The sequence below is a fragment of the Molothrus ater genome, chromosome 16 (assembly GCF_012460135.2).
Source record: "Molothrus ater isolate BHLD 08-10-18 breed brown headed cowbird chromosome 16, BPBGC_Mater_1.1, whole genome shotgun sequence".
Classification (NCBI taxonomy): Eukaryota; Metazoa; Chordata; class Aves; order Passeriformes; family Icteridae; genus Molothrus; species Molothrus ater.
In genome coordinates this window covers 8313730-8328773 of record NC_050493.2, presented here as the reverse complement: position 1 = coordinate 8328773, position 15044 = coordinate 8313730, and the positions used below count along the sequence as shown (strand labels likewise).

At 42.3% G+C, this 15044-nt stretch overlaps 1 protein-coding gene across 4 annotated transcripts in view; it reads left to right on the top strand.

The window, feature by feature from the left end:
* The window catches only part of XYLT1 (xylosyltransferase 1), a 176350-nt gene extending 162661 nt beyond the window's left edge, over nucleotides 1–13689 (top strand). For all 4 annotated transcript variants that reach the window (XM_036392271.1, XM_036392270.1, XM_036392269.1 and 1 more), the window contains one exon: nucleotides 5706–13689. In XM_036392271.1, the coding sequence (XP_036248164.1) occupies nucleotides 5706–6028 (323 nt within the window). In that variant the 3' untranslated portion in view covers nucleotides 6029–13689. The remainder of the gene's footprint in view (nucleotides 1–5705) is intronic.
* The last annotated feature ends 1355 nt before the right edge of the window (nucleotides 13690–15044 follow it).

Genomic DNA, 15044 nt, shown 5'->3' with positions numbered 1-15044 from the left:
AGGCAATCATGATTTACCTTTGATTTCCAGATTTTTTGTCAGTTTGTCATCACTTTATTCTTTAAAAACATTTTTCTCTGCCAAATAAAGGCATAATGAGAGTTTGACAGAAGAATTAGAACTTCTAAAAGAATGATTTTTGTTACCGTAAACAATTCAAACACTGCCAAAAATCTTCTAAAATGAAGGAATAGTATTATTTTCCTGTCTTAACATTGAAAATAAAACTAAAATACATCAGACTTAGCCCAGAGTTGTCAGTAGAAGATGGGAATAGTTTTATTAGGGATTTCTTTAAATCTTTCTTTTTTCCAGCCATCCTCCCTCACCACCACCATCACCAACCCCCACCCTGCCCTCCCCTGCCCTGATTAAAAAAAACAACTCTTGTCAGAAAGATTGCCCTGGACTGACACATTTTGCATGTCATTTCCTCAAAAATGGTTTTGCCCCTCTTTCTTCTCCACTCCAGATATAGAAAGTGGAGTCCACAAAGTTACAGACAAAAATCTCTCCATGAACTTGTGTGCAATTTGCTTTTGCCATTCTAAAAAGCATTTGCACAAAAACATCTTGTATCCTGAGAACATGGGCATGACAACAATCCCTGTATTTCCTAAATCATTGCTTATCTACACATCACTTCAGCCCTGAGCACAACAAGGAAAAGTTGTTTTGGTTTCCCAGCATCATGAAGGAAGCCACTGGCTCTTCTTTTGAATAATCAAAGTAAAACACGTTCATTCCTGTATCATGACTCTCAGAATTCATAATTGCATTCAAAACAAAAAAATAATCATGGGACAGCTGCCAGCAAAGATGTTCTGTTTAGCAGTTTATAAAAACAGCATATGCCGCTCGTTTATTCGGGGTTTTTATTTCCAATTATTTATTAATTTTGGCCTAAATTCTTTGCATACAAGTAAAGCCATAAAGGGAAATCAAGAGTGAGTATTTTCTTTGATGCTGTGTCCAGATGTGAGTAGCTGATAGAATGTAAGTTGTTTTAAAAACGCATATTCATTGACCTCTTCAAAACCTGAATCTGTGAGAGATCAGATCTTACACGGAATTACTGAGGATACTGTTTGGGATATTTTCACTGTAAATATGGCTCCCTAAGGTAGGGAGAGTCTATAATCTAATGTTACTTATTCCTTCCTGGTCCTTCTCCCCCTCCAGTCATCCATATCTGTGTCTATGTTCTCTGCTTTGAGTTGTGTCACTGATCAGCTCTGCCTTCAGCAGATACTCTGGCTCAGGAGTGCCTGCAAGTATTTGCCTGGTTGGAGAAAGTAAAAAAGAAAAGGAAATTAGGTTCATTTGTGATAAATCATTTGGAGAAATCAGGTTCACCTTCTCCACCAGAGTCTCCTTCCCTCTACCTCCTGCACAGACAGATTCCAGTTTATTCTTCTAAACAACAATTTTGAGGTTCTCACCATAAGGTTGAGTGTGTCAAAGCCAAGAACTCCACGCTTGTTGTAAAGACACAGGAGGGCTGCCAAGGACCAGCAGGATGCTCTAGCAATAATTGTGCCAAGACAAAGAGGGAATGGGATGTGAAGAAGACAAAACAGGGAGCAGAACCGTGTAAGATCACTGGCAGATCACACAGGAATGGGGGATTTTTGCTGGCAGCTTTTGGCAACCAGAATTTGAGTACTTGGAGACTCAAGCCAAATGTTCAGCTCTCCTGTGAAGGGACTGCAGAGGCAGAAGCAGACAACAGGTGTCATTCAGAGCACTTAGGCAGCAGCTCACTGACTGTAATCCAAGCTACCCAGCAGACTTCAAATCCTAAGAAAACAGCAAATTCAGTAGAGGTTGTCTCTGCATCCCCATCATCCCAATTTCCCCCCTTCCCTGCTCTTTAAAGGCCAAGTGTGATCGACTCCCATGGTCACAGTGAGGGGAACAGGAAAAGCCAAAGCAATTTCATTTATAAATTTGAGTTTATATTCACAGCAAAGTTTCCCCAGCACTCTCCCAGCTGGAGTGCCAATAATGAGTTGTCATCCATTTAATGGATGGTACCTGTTCCATTAAAGCCAAAGAGGTTATTGTGAGCCAGTAGCAGGTTCACTTCTGGGGCAGAAAAAGCCCCAAAACCTCAAGATGATAGTAAACCCTGGATTGTAAATAAATGAATACATTAAAAGCCTTTCCTCCTTCAAGCAAGGAGAGAAGTGAGAAAGAGCAACCTCCTTTTTTGCTTTGCTTTCCCACTCTGTTCCCAGATTGATGGCATGTCCTGGACGTGGGGCTGCTGATCTTTGCTGCTCCCATGGAGCCTGAAATACCAGTGCCTGGTCCCTATGCCCCCTTTCAAGGGCTGACAGCATTAGCAGACACGGGTGATGCACTCAGGCACCTCCACGGCCTTTTGACCTAATCCATATTTATAGATCATCTCAATTAGCAGATACTGGGAAACCTTTGTTTTGCCCTTGGTTGTTTGCAGTGGCTCAATCAATTCTAATTGCATCTATACCGATTATAAAGTGGGTGGCAACTTGTGTCAGAACTGCTGTGATTTCTTTAAATTAACCAGAGGTAACATGACATGTTCTTGATAAACGCAGTAATAGCAGCAGGCAGGCGCACGACTGCAGAAGAGCAGACATGCCCTGGAATCATCATTCTGAGAAAAACCCTGAAGACAGGGATTTGCTTTGAAATTTAGTTCAGATCCAGCTGACAAGGAGTCGATTAGCTCCACAATGAGCAAATGCAGCACTGTCTTGTTTGCTGCAAGAGAAAACAAACAAAATGTCAATAAAAAATTACCTCTTTGCCAGAGGGTTTTAACACAATTGAAGTAAAGAAATAAAGCTGTACGTTCATGTTGCTTTAAAAAACCCACAGGTCTAGTGCCTTAATGTGTACCAAGATAACCACATTTTTCATTCCTTAGCCTGCTGTCTGTCTAAACTAATTTGCTTTTTCTGCAAAATGATGAACAAACCCACACAAAAATGCTGAAATCCCAGCCTGTATGGCTGGCCATAGGCTGCATGTTTAATCCAAAAGAGTTAGACCAAGAAGAGTCAATTGAGAAATGTGTCCTCACATATGGGTGAAGAGCAAATACAAATAGGGTTTTCAAAAATAACCAAGTTTTTCAAATTTATATTTTCAAGTCAGAGGAATATATTTTGCATTGATAACACATCCTCCGGAAGTCAAAGGGCAGGCACAAAATGTCTGCCTTAATGTCTGCAATTCAGCTAATTTTGTGTTGTTTGTGCTAGCCATACAGACTTAAATGTCTAAATATTTAGAGGCAAGCCTTACATTCTTCATTATTATTTTTTCATGAGCTCTTCCTCGTGACACTTGACTGAAGTGTCAGTGCTTCAAGAGAACACCCAGTAGCTCCAGCCTCCTTTTTTACAGTATATCAGGGCTTGGGAGCCTCACTGTCTCTCTTCTGTACCAGCTCAGTAAATCATGGAATCATGATTCTCTGTCATTTTTCCTTTAATGCAAAGAGGAACAGCCCATCTGCCATTGCTCAGATGAGCAGCATCCTCTCTGCTTTCTGCTTTGAACTGTTTGACAAAGCCTTGGAGGCTCCAGGAGAGGGCTCTGGGTCTGGTCCCCAGCATTTCCTGCTGATGAGTACATGTGAATCTGCACTCAGGTTGCTGTTGCCCAGCTTTTCCTTTCTAGGAGTGCTGACACCTACCTTGGGGTGCTGCTCTGCTGCAGGGCAGGCAGTCCCCACCTGTACCAGGTCAGGGTTCTCTGTGTGTCTTCACTGGAGCAGCACCTTTCACTGTGGGCAGTGGTAGCCTTAACACAACCTCTGCTGCTCTGCCCAGCACTGAGTCCTGCAGGTTCCATCCTTTCCAATCCTTATAATCCACCAAGTCCTGAGACCTGGGACATGTACAAGGCTGAGCCACAGAGAACAGCAAGTTCCATTTCATCCTGTTTCTTGTCTGAATAAAGATCTCTCTTGTTCCATGCATCAAACACATGTGCAACAGGCATTGATTCAACAAGCTTGCTGAATTGCCTGTTTCAATCAGATGATCCTGCTAGTAATGCCAACTCTTATTTATTTGGGAATTTTTACTCAGAACGTTCCTATTTAACTAAAATGTTGACAAACAGTCTTCCATATTTAATTGCTTCCAAAGGAGGAAATTTAATCATGTGTACTTGTTCTATTTCTTTAACTGCAGTGCTCTGGCAGAGCACATTTCTGACACATGTGCACAGATTGAACTCATTTTGACTACAGGTTATTGTGTGTATCTGCCATTTAAAATACAAAGAGGGGTTTAGATAAATGCAGGAACAGTTAAATGATGTATAATGGTGATGGGCCTGTGCTGAACCACTTTAATTGGGGATTTGAAGTAAAGGACTTGCACAGTATTTGACATTAAAGACTTTGCAAATGTAATAGCAAAGCTCCAATTATACTCTTTTTCCCTCTAAATAAATACAAGGATTTATTTCCAGCACCTGAGATGCTGTCCTCTGCATGGAAGAAAGGACTCAGTGTCAGGCTGCAGTGCAAGCAGCAAGGACATGTGGAAGGAATTGTAGCTGTGAATATGTAATTCCTGGCCTCTGACGCTCGCTGAGCGCGGTGGCTTTCCTCGCCTGGAGCAGCCTGAATGGGCCCATTTTCTGTTCTAGACAGTGTGTCTGTTGGCAGAGCTAAACATATCCTCTGTGCTGCCAGAGTGAGGATGCTGGGGAAGGCAGCTGAGAGCGGAAAGAAATGGTTGGAAATTTGCTCCCAGCAGGCACTCAGTGAACGTTTTTCAAGGGTCTCATCCTGATTTTATATGCAGCAGCTTGGTGCACTCAGACTCTCAGAAGTCAGCCAACCTTTGACAGGGGCTGCCTGACCCACAGCGTCCAGTTTAGGTCTCTGAAAGGATTGTCACAGCCTGACACTGATTTTTACTGCAATATTGCAAATTTGGGGCATTGTACTGTATTTTGCTGAGATGGGTAAGGAAAGCAAGCACAATGCAAAGTGTCATTAGGGAATGGTTGTGATCTACTGTTCAGCACAGGAGCTTGAAAATATAACTCTCACAGGAGACTACTTTCCCAGTGAGACTGGAGCACTTCCAGGAATCATGCTGGGGCTATGTGTGTTTCATTATGGTCTGGTCTGTCCAAGACCATGGTGTTGTCCTTTTAGTGCCACAAATAGAACCACCTGGGTTTTGTAGGCAGATAGAGAACAAATGTTCTGGCTTTTCCACAGCAGGGCAAGGTTCATCTGTTTAGGGAAAAAAAACCCACAACAAAACAGGCTCAGATCTTGGCTCTTTCTTCTAGACAAATCAATGATAGCACTTGGATGTCTGACAGGGGTTGGCAGACTTCTTGCACCAGGTGTCCTTGAACTGTTTCCTCATTTTGAGGTGCAGCCAGTCCTGGATGTCCTGCAGCTCTGGGGTTGGTTGTATGTGTTGATAATAAGGGTGGCTCTATTTTCAGGGTCAGAGCTTTGCCTGCTAAGGCAGCACTTGCAGGATGGGAATCACAGTGAGCAGAATCCATAGTACTGAGCACGAGGAGTGCCAAAGCTGAGCACAACCCCTGACGTGCAATGTGTGGGAAATGGGCTACAGCTCATCCCTAAACCTTGCTCTTTTTGTTGAATGTACCTTTAGACCCTCAGCGGTGGCTTTTTCAATGCACTAACTTTGGGCTTTGCTCCTTTCCAGAGGAAGCCATCAAGCTGCACAGCGGGCCTCCAAAGAACGCGTACATGGAGCAGAGCTTCCAGGGCCTGAACCCAGTGCTGAACATCCCGGTGAGCGCCGCCCGCGCCGACCAGGCCCAGCGCAACGCGGGGCTCGTGGGCGCCCGCCTGGACGCCTGGGTGGACTCGCTGGTCAGCGCCGTCTGGTCAGCCGTGGACGTGTGCAGCGTGGGGCCCACGGCCTGCCCCGTGCTGCAGGGCTGTGCCCAGACCGCCTGGAGCTCCCTCAGCCCCGACCCCAAGTCCGAGCTGGGCCCCGTCAAACCCGACGGCCGCCTGAGGTAGCGTCCGCTGCGCTCTGCCTGGCGTAGGTTTTTAAAAGGGAATTGAACCTTGCTTCTCTGTGAATCTCACACCAGGTTTTAGAAACCTAAGGGGAAGTTACATTTTTTTTGTTACTTATTGTAATAGAATTCATTTTAAAAAAACAAAACCAAAACAACAAAAAAAAAGTTCCGAAGTTCTGACAAGGCCTTTGGCACTGTCCTCTCCATCAGCTCTGTTGGGAGTGTGGCCTCATCCCACAGCCTGTGCTGTCCCACTCCAGGTGCCACTGCACCCACCAGCCTGTGGGGTTGGAAACAGCAGCACCAAGCCATGGGGAGAGCAGTGAAGGAGCAGCTGCTAAAGGGGTTTTTTTTAAATAAATTTGTCCGTGCCTCTGCTGTTTCATAGGTTTTCATTATTTTGCTATAATGAATAAATCACATCAAAATTCCCTTCTACTTACACTTTCTGGGGAGGTTGGTTCCTGCAGGCTGAAGCCTGTATGGCCACATGACCTCAGAGAATGTGAAGTAATTATGGTACAGCCTCACTTGGATTTTTAATAACACAAAGTAATTCTGGACACAGCTGATGTCTTTTATCCTAGTTAGAGAGAAGGAGCAAAAGCAGAAACTTTCAGATTCCTTTCAGAGATTTTTTCACACAAATTTAATGATAAACTCTAAATGAAACCAGTGTTTTGCTATAGTAGTCTTTTATGTCTCATGCAGTCGGGTTCAGGGTCAGTGTACTAAGACTATTTATTAAGGAACAAAGAAGTTTTTTGAATTTCAGCCCTTTCAAATCTGCAGGCATTTTTGGAAGCAACCAGTACCTGAGTATTTTCACAGGCTGCCAGTAGAGCACAGGTGTGTGTGTATAGGCTGGGGTGGGTTGTGATGTGTCTGCTCACGCCCTTTGCTCATGACCTGAGCTGAGTTTTTTCTCAGACAGTGGCGTTGTAAACCAGTAAAATAGTAAAATTGGGACCTAAATCAGCAACAACAGGTTTCTTCCCTAATTTGAGTAGTGGCTAGTAAGTCTTAACACTAATTCCCTTCCTTGGTCTCAGATCTTCATCTCTTCCTCAAGAAGGATCCTTCCAGGCTTTGCCAGGGCAGCTGGAAGGCTGTGCAGGATGTGGGTCGCTGCCCAAAGCCAGGGGAAGGAGAACAATGCCATGTTTCTCCATGCTTTTACTTTATTCTGTCAACAATCTACCCTTGCCTGTCTTCAGAATTCCTAGCAGGCTGCATCCTGTTTTAAATAGTCATGTTTTTGCATCATTTCAACCTGCATTTTCTACAGGAGGGAAAAATTAATTTACATTCCAATAACTTTTTGAAATACAGGTTTTATATACAAATTCATCTCCAACTAATGTGTTTTACATTAGCAAAAGCATGCACTTTGTTGCTGTTGCTGTGTTAATCTCTAGTTAGCAACAGAAGCAAAAAAGACCATCAAAAGCCATTGGGTTAATTAGGAAAGAAGTCCTGTTGCTGTAATAAAGGAAGGTATCTGTTCACCCTTCTGTGTGCATGGATAGCTTTCTGCTGAGAGTGAAGTGTCCACATCAGGAGGGAAACAGACCCTTAGATCATTCCATAATCATGTCTCACAGGAAGGTTGAATTCCCTTTTAAACAGCACTTGCAGTAGGACTGTAACACACAGATCCCCATGGCTTGGAGTATCTCTGTCATATTGGTTTAAAGCTACTTCAGTTTGCTTTGGACTTGAAATTGTGGTGTCAGCTGTGCTGGCATTAAGGCAGAGCATTGAAATGTTTATCTGGCACAAAAATGGATGCATAGAAGGAACAATTTAGGTATTTATTATTTATGTTTTAGTCAATGACTAATTAGTAGGTGCTGCTTTTGCAGCTTGAAGATTATGTTATTTTACTAACTGAAGCTGCCTTTATTAAGAAAAGGCCTTCCTCCCCTCACACCTCCCTTTCTTTGTTTGTCTTGATTTTGTCAGTCACGAGCAGTAGCTTTAGGAAAGTTTGTAGCAATGAGAGCTGATTGGAATATTCCAGTCAAGATAATGTTCCAGCTTTCAACCAGCTCTAGAGGCAAGCGTGTGTGAAACCAGGGTTGCCAACAGGTTTATGTAATAGAATCACAGTGTTATTACTTTTTCAGTAGGGGTTTTTAACAGTGCTTGTTTTAATGTAACATTCCTTTGTGAAGTTCATATTTTCTGGGGACCTCCAATCCTCACTGTGAAATCCAGGGCTTTATTCACACTGATGCAATGGTGACTGCATGGTCCAAGCCCTGCAGATTAAATTAAGAAGGTCACATTTAAGGCACACAATAAAATCTATTAACAAGCCCAGGCAGTGCTTGTTCTCAGTAAGACTCCTGAGGTAGCCACAAAATCTTCAGTCTGTCTTGCACATAAGCACATGTGTAGGGGTGCACCCACGCACACGCATGCAGATAACTTCGTTTTTAAATCTGATGTTTTTATTCTTAAGCAGGAATGTTTTTAAGTGCTTTTTTTGTAAGTTTTCATTAACTAGACCAAGCAGAAGGTGACGACAATCACGTCTTCTGCGGTTAGGAAAAAAGCTGCCACTTTTATCATTTGAAAAATAAGGTGCAAATTATTTTGTTTTAGTACAAAAAAGGGAAAGAAAACAGATGGTTGCTGATATATCCATTTGCATTATATGCTAGGTTTAAAATATCTCAAAGAAAATTTATATGAGATTATTTTCTGAAAGGCAAGAAGCATTTAAACAGTGAAGTTTTGTAGCAAGCTGGCAATTCCAGTGCTGTTGTTAAAATATAGGATGTGGAGCTGAAGGGCTTGATCATGCAGTCCTTTCTCAGGCAAAACTTCCAGAGTGCTAGTGCTAAATGAGGATTTCAGAGTCAAGTCCAGCATAAATAAAGGGTATGGCAGTATTCTAGGGGTAAATGCTGTCTGAAGTCATCAAAAGATGTGTTTGAAGTCATCAAAAGATAAGCTGCCATGTTTGGAACATCTTCTGGGGTCAGTGTCACATTTTGGACCTAAACAGCCACCTCTACTATAGCTGTTATGCAGACATGGATCCAAAAGATATATATGAGACTCAGTGTCTGAGTTCCAAAGTCCAGGAGTTGTGAATAAAAAACATATAAAGCCAGACTCTGCATCAGGGATCAGAGCTGTCTCTGAGGTGATGCTGTTAAGCCCAACTTAGTCCTGCTTAGTGGCTTCTCTGGTTTGAAATGGCAGCACTGGGAGCCTGGGAAGAACGTTGTCAGTGGTCAGAAGAGAATAACTTCACAGATCTTACATTTGGTGAAAAGGAGAATTCAGAGCAGGGACCCACAGCTGGTACAAAGCACAAGAGTTATGCATCTTCACCTGAATGTGAAGATTCTTTTCCAGTCACACTGGCCAGTCCTTGCTGAACAGGATCCCAGCTGGAAGCCTGCTTTGATCAAAATTCCTTTCAATGGGAAGGGTTTCTATTTCCATATGCACACATTTATCCTCTGTGTGTAATGCTTTGCTTTGTTTAAATTGTTTAAATTCCCTGCCCATTCTGCATGACAGCCATGTAACACTCCTGTGATCAATCTGTATTACACAGAAAGGGAATGTGGCAAAATGCAGAACAACTACATATGTGATTTAATGAATTATGTCCAAAGTCAGGCTCAGCATTATGCAAACCTGTTTATATGGTAATGTTAAACCCCAAGGCTAAACGAAATAGCTCAAATGACAGTTTATTTTCACATTTGTCCAATTCCTTCTTTGATGACATTTGGACATTGAGCAGTAATATTTGCATTTTCATTTTCTGATATTCAAGGGGGTTTTTTTTTAGAATTGAAATTATGTCTTCATTTCTTGTGCTCTCAGCAAGCAGAGAATTTTAACAATTCCTTCATGATAGCAAGTGTTATACAAGAAAGTCCCTCTGTATCTCTGTTGTTAAGCCTTCATTATTGCTAAGCCTAGAGATACAGGAATGTGCATTCGTGTGTTACAAATTGACTTTCCTGGGTACTGGCTTCAGTGCACAATGCCTGTACAGTTGTTTAATGGTGTATTGACAGTGATCCTGCAGCACCTTCAAAAGTACCACCTAATGTGCATTCACTTTCCCTCCATCTCCTGCAGCACTAATTGCCTTCCTAATGAGGCTTCCATCACCCTTAGCCATGATTGTAGTGAGCACGGTAGTGAAGTCAGCGAATCAGAACAGGGATAGTGTAAACCTGACCTAAGGGAGAGAGAAAGGGTAAAGAAGATGCTGAAACTTTGCAAAAGTTTGACACAATTGCTTTGCAACAAACCTTTGAACAAACTGGGCTCCTTCTGCACAGCAAGGCTAAAAACCATTGATGCCCTGAGATCTCAGCTTTGGTAAACAAGATAGACAAGATCCTGATAGACAAGATGCAGATGTTTCTTGTGGCCCAGCAATGAGGACCAGCTTTCTGTGGATTTCTCTAGTTCTCTTTCATCAGAGCATCAGAGAATTACCATCTTCCTTCTGGCTGACACACCCTCCTTGTCATCTTCCCAGCTCCCAAAGCTTCAGGAGTTGGCCACATGAAACCTTGGCCAACTCCAGCACTTTCCATAGAGCGGGAAGTTTTATACTTGACTGATCTAAATCCCCTAGGCTTCTTCAGAAACCCAGCTGCAGATGAAGAAAGTTGCAGAAAATTGGCTTTTCAGAGCAGCCTTCAGTCAGTTCAGTACTTGCACACAGGAAGGAGTTGGTGGAAGGCAGCAGTTACCTTGTCCTGATTTTCAGGCCTGAGAATCTGATATATGTAAGAGGAGACTTGGTTATTTGATATTTCATTAACAGAATAAGACAGACCTGGTGGGACATGGTTGGCAACCTTTCTCACTGGCCTTTGCTTCAGTCCAGTTGTGAAAAGATAATGATCCATATGTGTCTTTATTTCTACCATTCAAGACCTCCAATGTGGTCTTAAGGATTAGTAGAACTTAAGCCCATATTAAATGACAATTGAAAACAATTTGAAAAAATGAAAAATTCATGTAAAAAACACTTTCCAAACCAAACCCTCAGGCTTCTGCCAAGGCAGCTCCAGGGATGATGCTGACAGAGAGTTGGGAGTGATGCAGTGTTAGAGAGGACAGAGCGCTGCCCTTCCAGAGGCCCAGGAGGAGTTCCTGAGAGCAGGAATACCTGCTGCTGAGCCCTGAGGGCAGCTGCTGCTGCAGCCAGGCACAGAGGAGCCAAAGAAATGTGAATTAAGATTGAGGACAGCAAGAAAGAATTTGTAGGACAGCACATTTTCCTGCAGAATCTTCAAAGGCAAGCAAACGCTCTGATTTGTAATTCCCCACAAAGGTGTATTGTAGAAGAGATTGACCTTCAAAACCCTCACCACCATCATCACAGTAAGGGAAAGAATAGTCAGGCTGAGAGCATCTAAACTCGAGCTACAAGGCCTTACAGCCTGTGCTGCCCAGGACCAGGGCAGCATTCGGGTGTCTCAGTTTCGTGTGGGGCTGGAAGCAGTTACCCTCAGGATGTGACACTGCAGGTACCACGCTGATTCCATTCCTTCTTACTAACAGTAGTGTGTTGATCACTCTGCTCTTTGCTTCTGCCTTGGTTACCTTCTTTTGCTCATGGGTGCTACCACAGCTGCTACCTCACTGTGTCTGCAAACACGTTTACCTGAGAACAACAAAAAAGGTACCAGAAATCTCCTTGAACTGAATGTACAATCTATGCAAATTCTCTTTCTACTTTGTTACAACCTAGAAGTATTACTTGTAACCTTGCCAAATAAACAGCAAGATACTGTACAGGTGCCTCTGATACCAGAGTGACGATTCTAGGCGCGGTTCATGGCGCTGCATTTGTATATTGTAATGACTCGGCTTGTCTTTGGTTCTGTTGTAATTAACACCCTTGACTGAGACAATAGCACTCCTGCTAAGGGAGCACCTTCAGTTTGCTGGGAATATTCCAGAGGAGGATGTCTATGGCATTTCATTTTATTTTCCTGCTTAGATCCAAAAAAAGGCACAGACCTGCTGGCCAAAACGAGGGTGTTGTTTCAGCTTTTCTGTGGATGAATCCTATCAGCTTTGGATCACTCGGTGTCTGTTCCCATTGTGGCATCCAGTGTGTTGCCCCTTAAAGAAAGCCTTACTTCCATCCTTTCTAAATGTGGCCTTAAACTGTGTTAGGAACTTTGGTGTTGTCTGTGTCTTGCTCACTTTCTCTGTTTGTTGCAGAATGAATAAAAGGCACCTTGAGATTTCTATTACAGCTCAGTTGTGTTGCTGTCAGCTTAAACTTCACAAATACAATGGAGATTGCTTAAAAATGCAGTCTTTAAGGAAAGAAAATGACCTTCCCTTCGGGCAAAAGGAAGTCTCAGACATTCATATAAACCTTAGAAAATTATGAACTCTGTTTCTTGCAGTCACTGTAGATAAGGAACTTGGTTTAATTACATACTAAGTACAAACTTAGTAACTTCTAATTTATCTTCAGACTACAACAGGACAGACTGCTCTCAGTTGCACAAGACAAATTGTAGAGTAATTTCACTCATTTTAACATGCTGTAGTAGCTTTCCTCTCAGATTTGTACTGGTAGCTGGGAGAAGAAATATCCTCTTAATGGTATGGTCTTAAAATCTGAAGAACGTCACCACATAGGGCCAGATTTTGGGTGTTGGTTGGGAATCAAACAGTACATTTAGAACATGGTTGTTTTGTCATAAGTGCATTTGTGAAAATCTGGCATTTGGAGCTTCTTTCAAAGGTTGTCACAGTTAGCAGAAAGCAATGACTTCTGCTAAGGCTTGTCTATGTTGGGTTTCTTTAATACGTTCCTCCATGAGAAGTGTAATGTTTCAGTGAGTAGCACCAATATTCCCGGCAGGCTGCAGTGCTTTTAGGAATCCCACATCCTGTCCTATGTTGGTATTCATATGTGGATACAACCCAAAGGCAACTGAAAAGGGTTTACATATAAAACAAGATTTGTGAAACTAAAATAATTGATTCAATGTAATGAAATTATTTTTCTGACTTTGTCCTTTTGGTTCTGTTTTGATTTGATTGGATTTTTCTATTGCCTAACATAGTCCATAATAAGTTATTCTTAATCTGTCATTTTCAAAGACTGGTGGTAATATAGTTTTAAGAAATAACTATTTTGTTATAGATCATAATATGCATAAAATTGTACAGAAATATTTTGTAATCTATTGAATAAGAAAAAAGAAAACCATGTATATACAGGCAAAAAAAGTTTAAAAAAAATTGGAAATTCAAATGGAACACACTGAAAGATGTAGATATTTTGCTATTTATTTAAAGGAGTATTTTATGAGATATTGAAATGTCTTAAATTGACCAGTAATCAAAGTTCAAAGTCAGAATGCTTTTCTTGTAGTAGAATGTGATTTTCAGCAATTATTGCACTACCCGTTTTTGCACCCTTTTGTCTTTCATTTAGCAGAAACAATGTGCCTTAGCTGTATTCTTTGTCAATGGGAGTTTGGTTGTTTGTCCGACAAAGCAAATTTTTTTGCAGAAAAAGAAATGGATGTATGAAATACTGTATTATACCAAAAACACTGCAGTGTATATAATGCTTTCTGTCATACGGTGTTTTCAGATGCAGAGTTTTAAAATAAAAAAAAAAGGCTGTCTTTAGGAGCATGTGCACTTTGTATTATTTTCAACACCACGCATGTGTGTCTTATTTGAAAGAACTTTGCTGCTTGGTGATTTTTAGGAGGGGAAATGGGCCTGAGCACTTCCAGCCTGTGATCCCAGTGCTGCTGCCTGGTCAGGCATTTCTTAGCCATAGCCACTATGGGGGAAGCACTGATGAAACCTTTTGGGGATCTGTCATTGCTCACAGGCAGTGCTGCAGCCTCACCTGGGTGCTGCCCCCAGTGCAGGGGTGGAAGGTGGATGAACTTGGCAGGACTCCCAGCACTGCCAGCACAGTGGGACCCAGAGAAATGTCCAAATTCTTGTTTTCAAACCCAGATGTCTGCTTTTGTGTCAGAGCCTCTCTGCTTTTTCCAGTGATGACAAGGAATGGTAGGCAAAGGATCAACGAGGAGCTCAGCTGAAGTGTTCCTGAAGGCCATTAACCACGAGCAGTGCTGGAGCAGTTTCTTCCCTGTGTCCCCAAAGGGTGCATCAGCCAGAGAAAGATTCTTGGGCTTACAGATGTCCAGCTGGGTGCAGAAATACAAATTAATGCAAGGGCTGGCTGGTTCCAAGAGCAGCAAAATATGTGTCCTTTGCCTTTAGTGCAAGGATGAGCTCAGAAAGACACATTTCTTCCATAGTTCCCTGCTGGGTTATGGACCCAAACCAGCCATTGCCTAATGCTCACCCAGTGTGAGCACTTACATTTATTTCCATACCCTGGTCTCCACACAGAGCTGCTTCCATAGATATGATTGGGAAAAGTTAAATTTTCCTAAAAGTGGATGATTGGTATCTTAGCACCATCCCCATGATGTATTGCAGGTTTGTCTCCCTGTGCAGCTTTTTGATGTGGGATGCTTGAGAAAAACTCCTTGATGACCTTCCAGAAGTCTTTGACAGCACAAGGAGCTGCATGACTTTTCATGCACCCCCAAGCCGTGCTGCAGGTTCTCTTGGCAGCCAGAACTGCATTTGATCTTGTGTTTTCTTTTCACCTGCTGTTCAGGAATTCCACTTTTTTGGCACTTAGATGCAATGAGGTCTGTTTAAACAGAGGAGGGAACACAGTGCTAATATTTTAGTCTTGGCACAAAGAAAAGATCTTCTGTGGAGGAGAAAAAGGAAAAAAAAGTCCCGCTTTCAAATTTGAGCCCTGGTTTTATTTATAGCTGGCATAAGAAGTATGCTCCTAATCCAGCTGCTAATAGTCATGGCATATTAAAACAAAAAACCCTCAACTTTTGTTTTAATTATCTCCAAATGCGTCATTGGCCACTGCTTTAAAGGAAAGGTTGAGGGGGGAGTTGGGAATCAGGCTGCTAGGTGCTCAAGTGTTTTGTTTG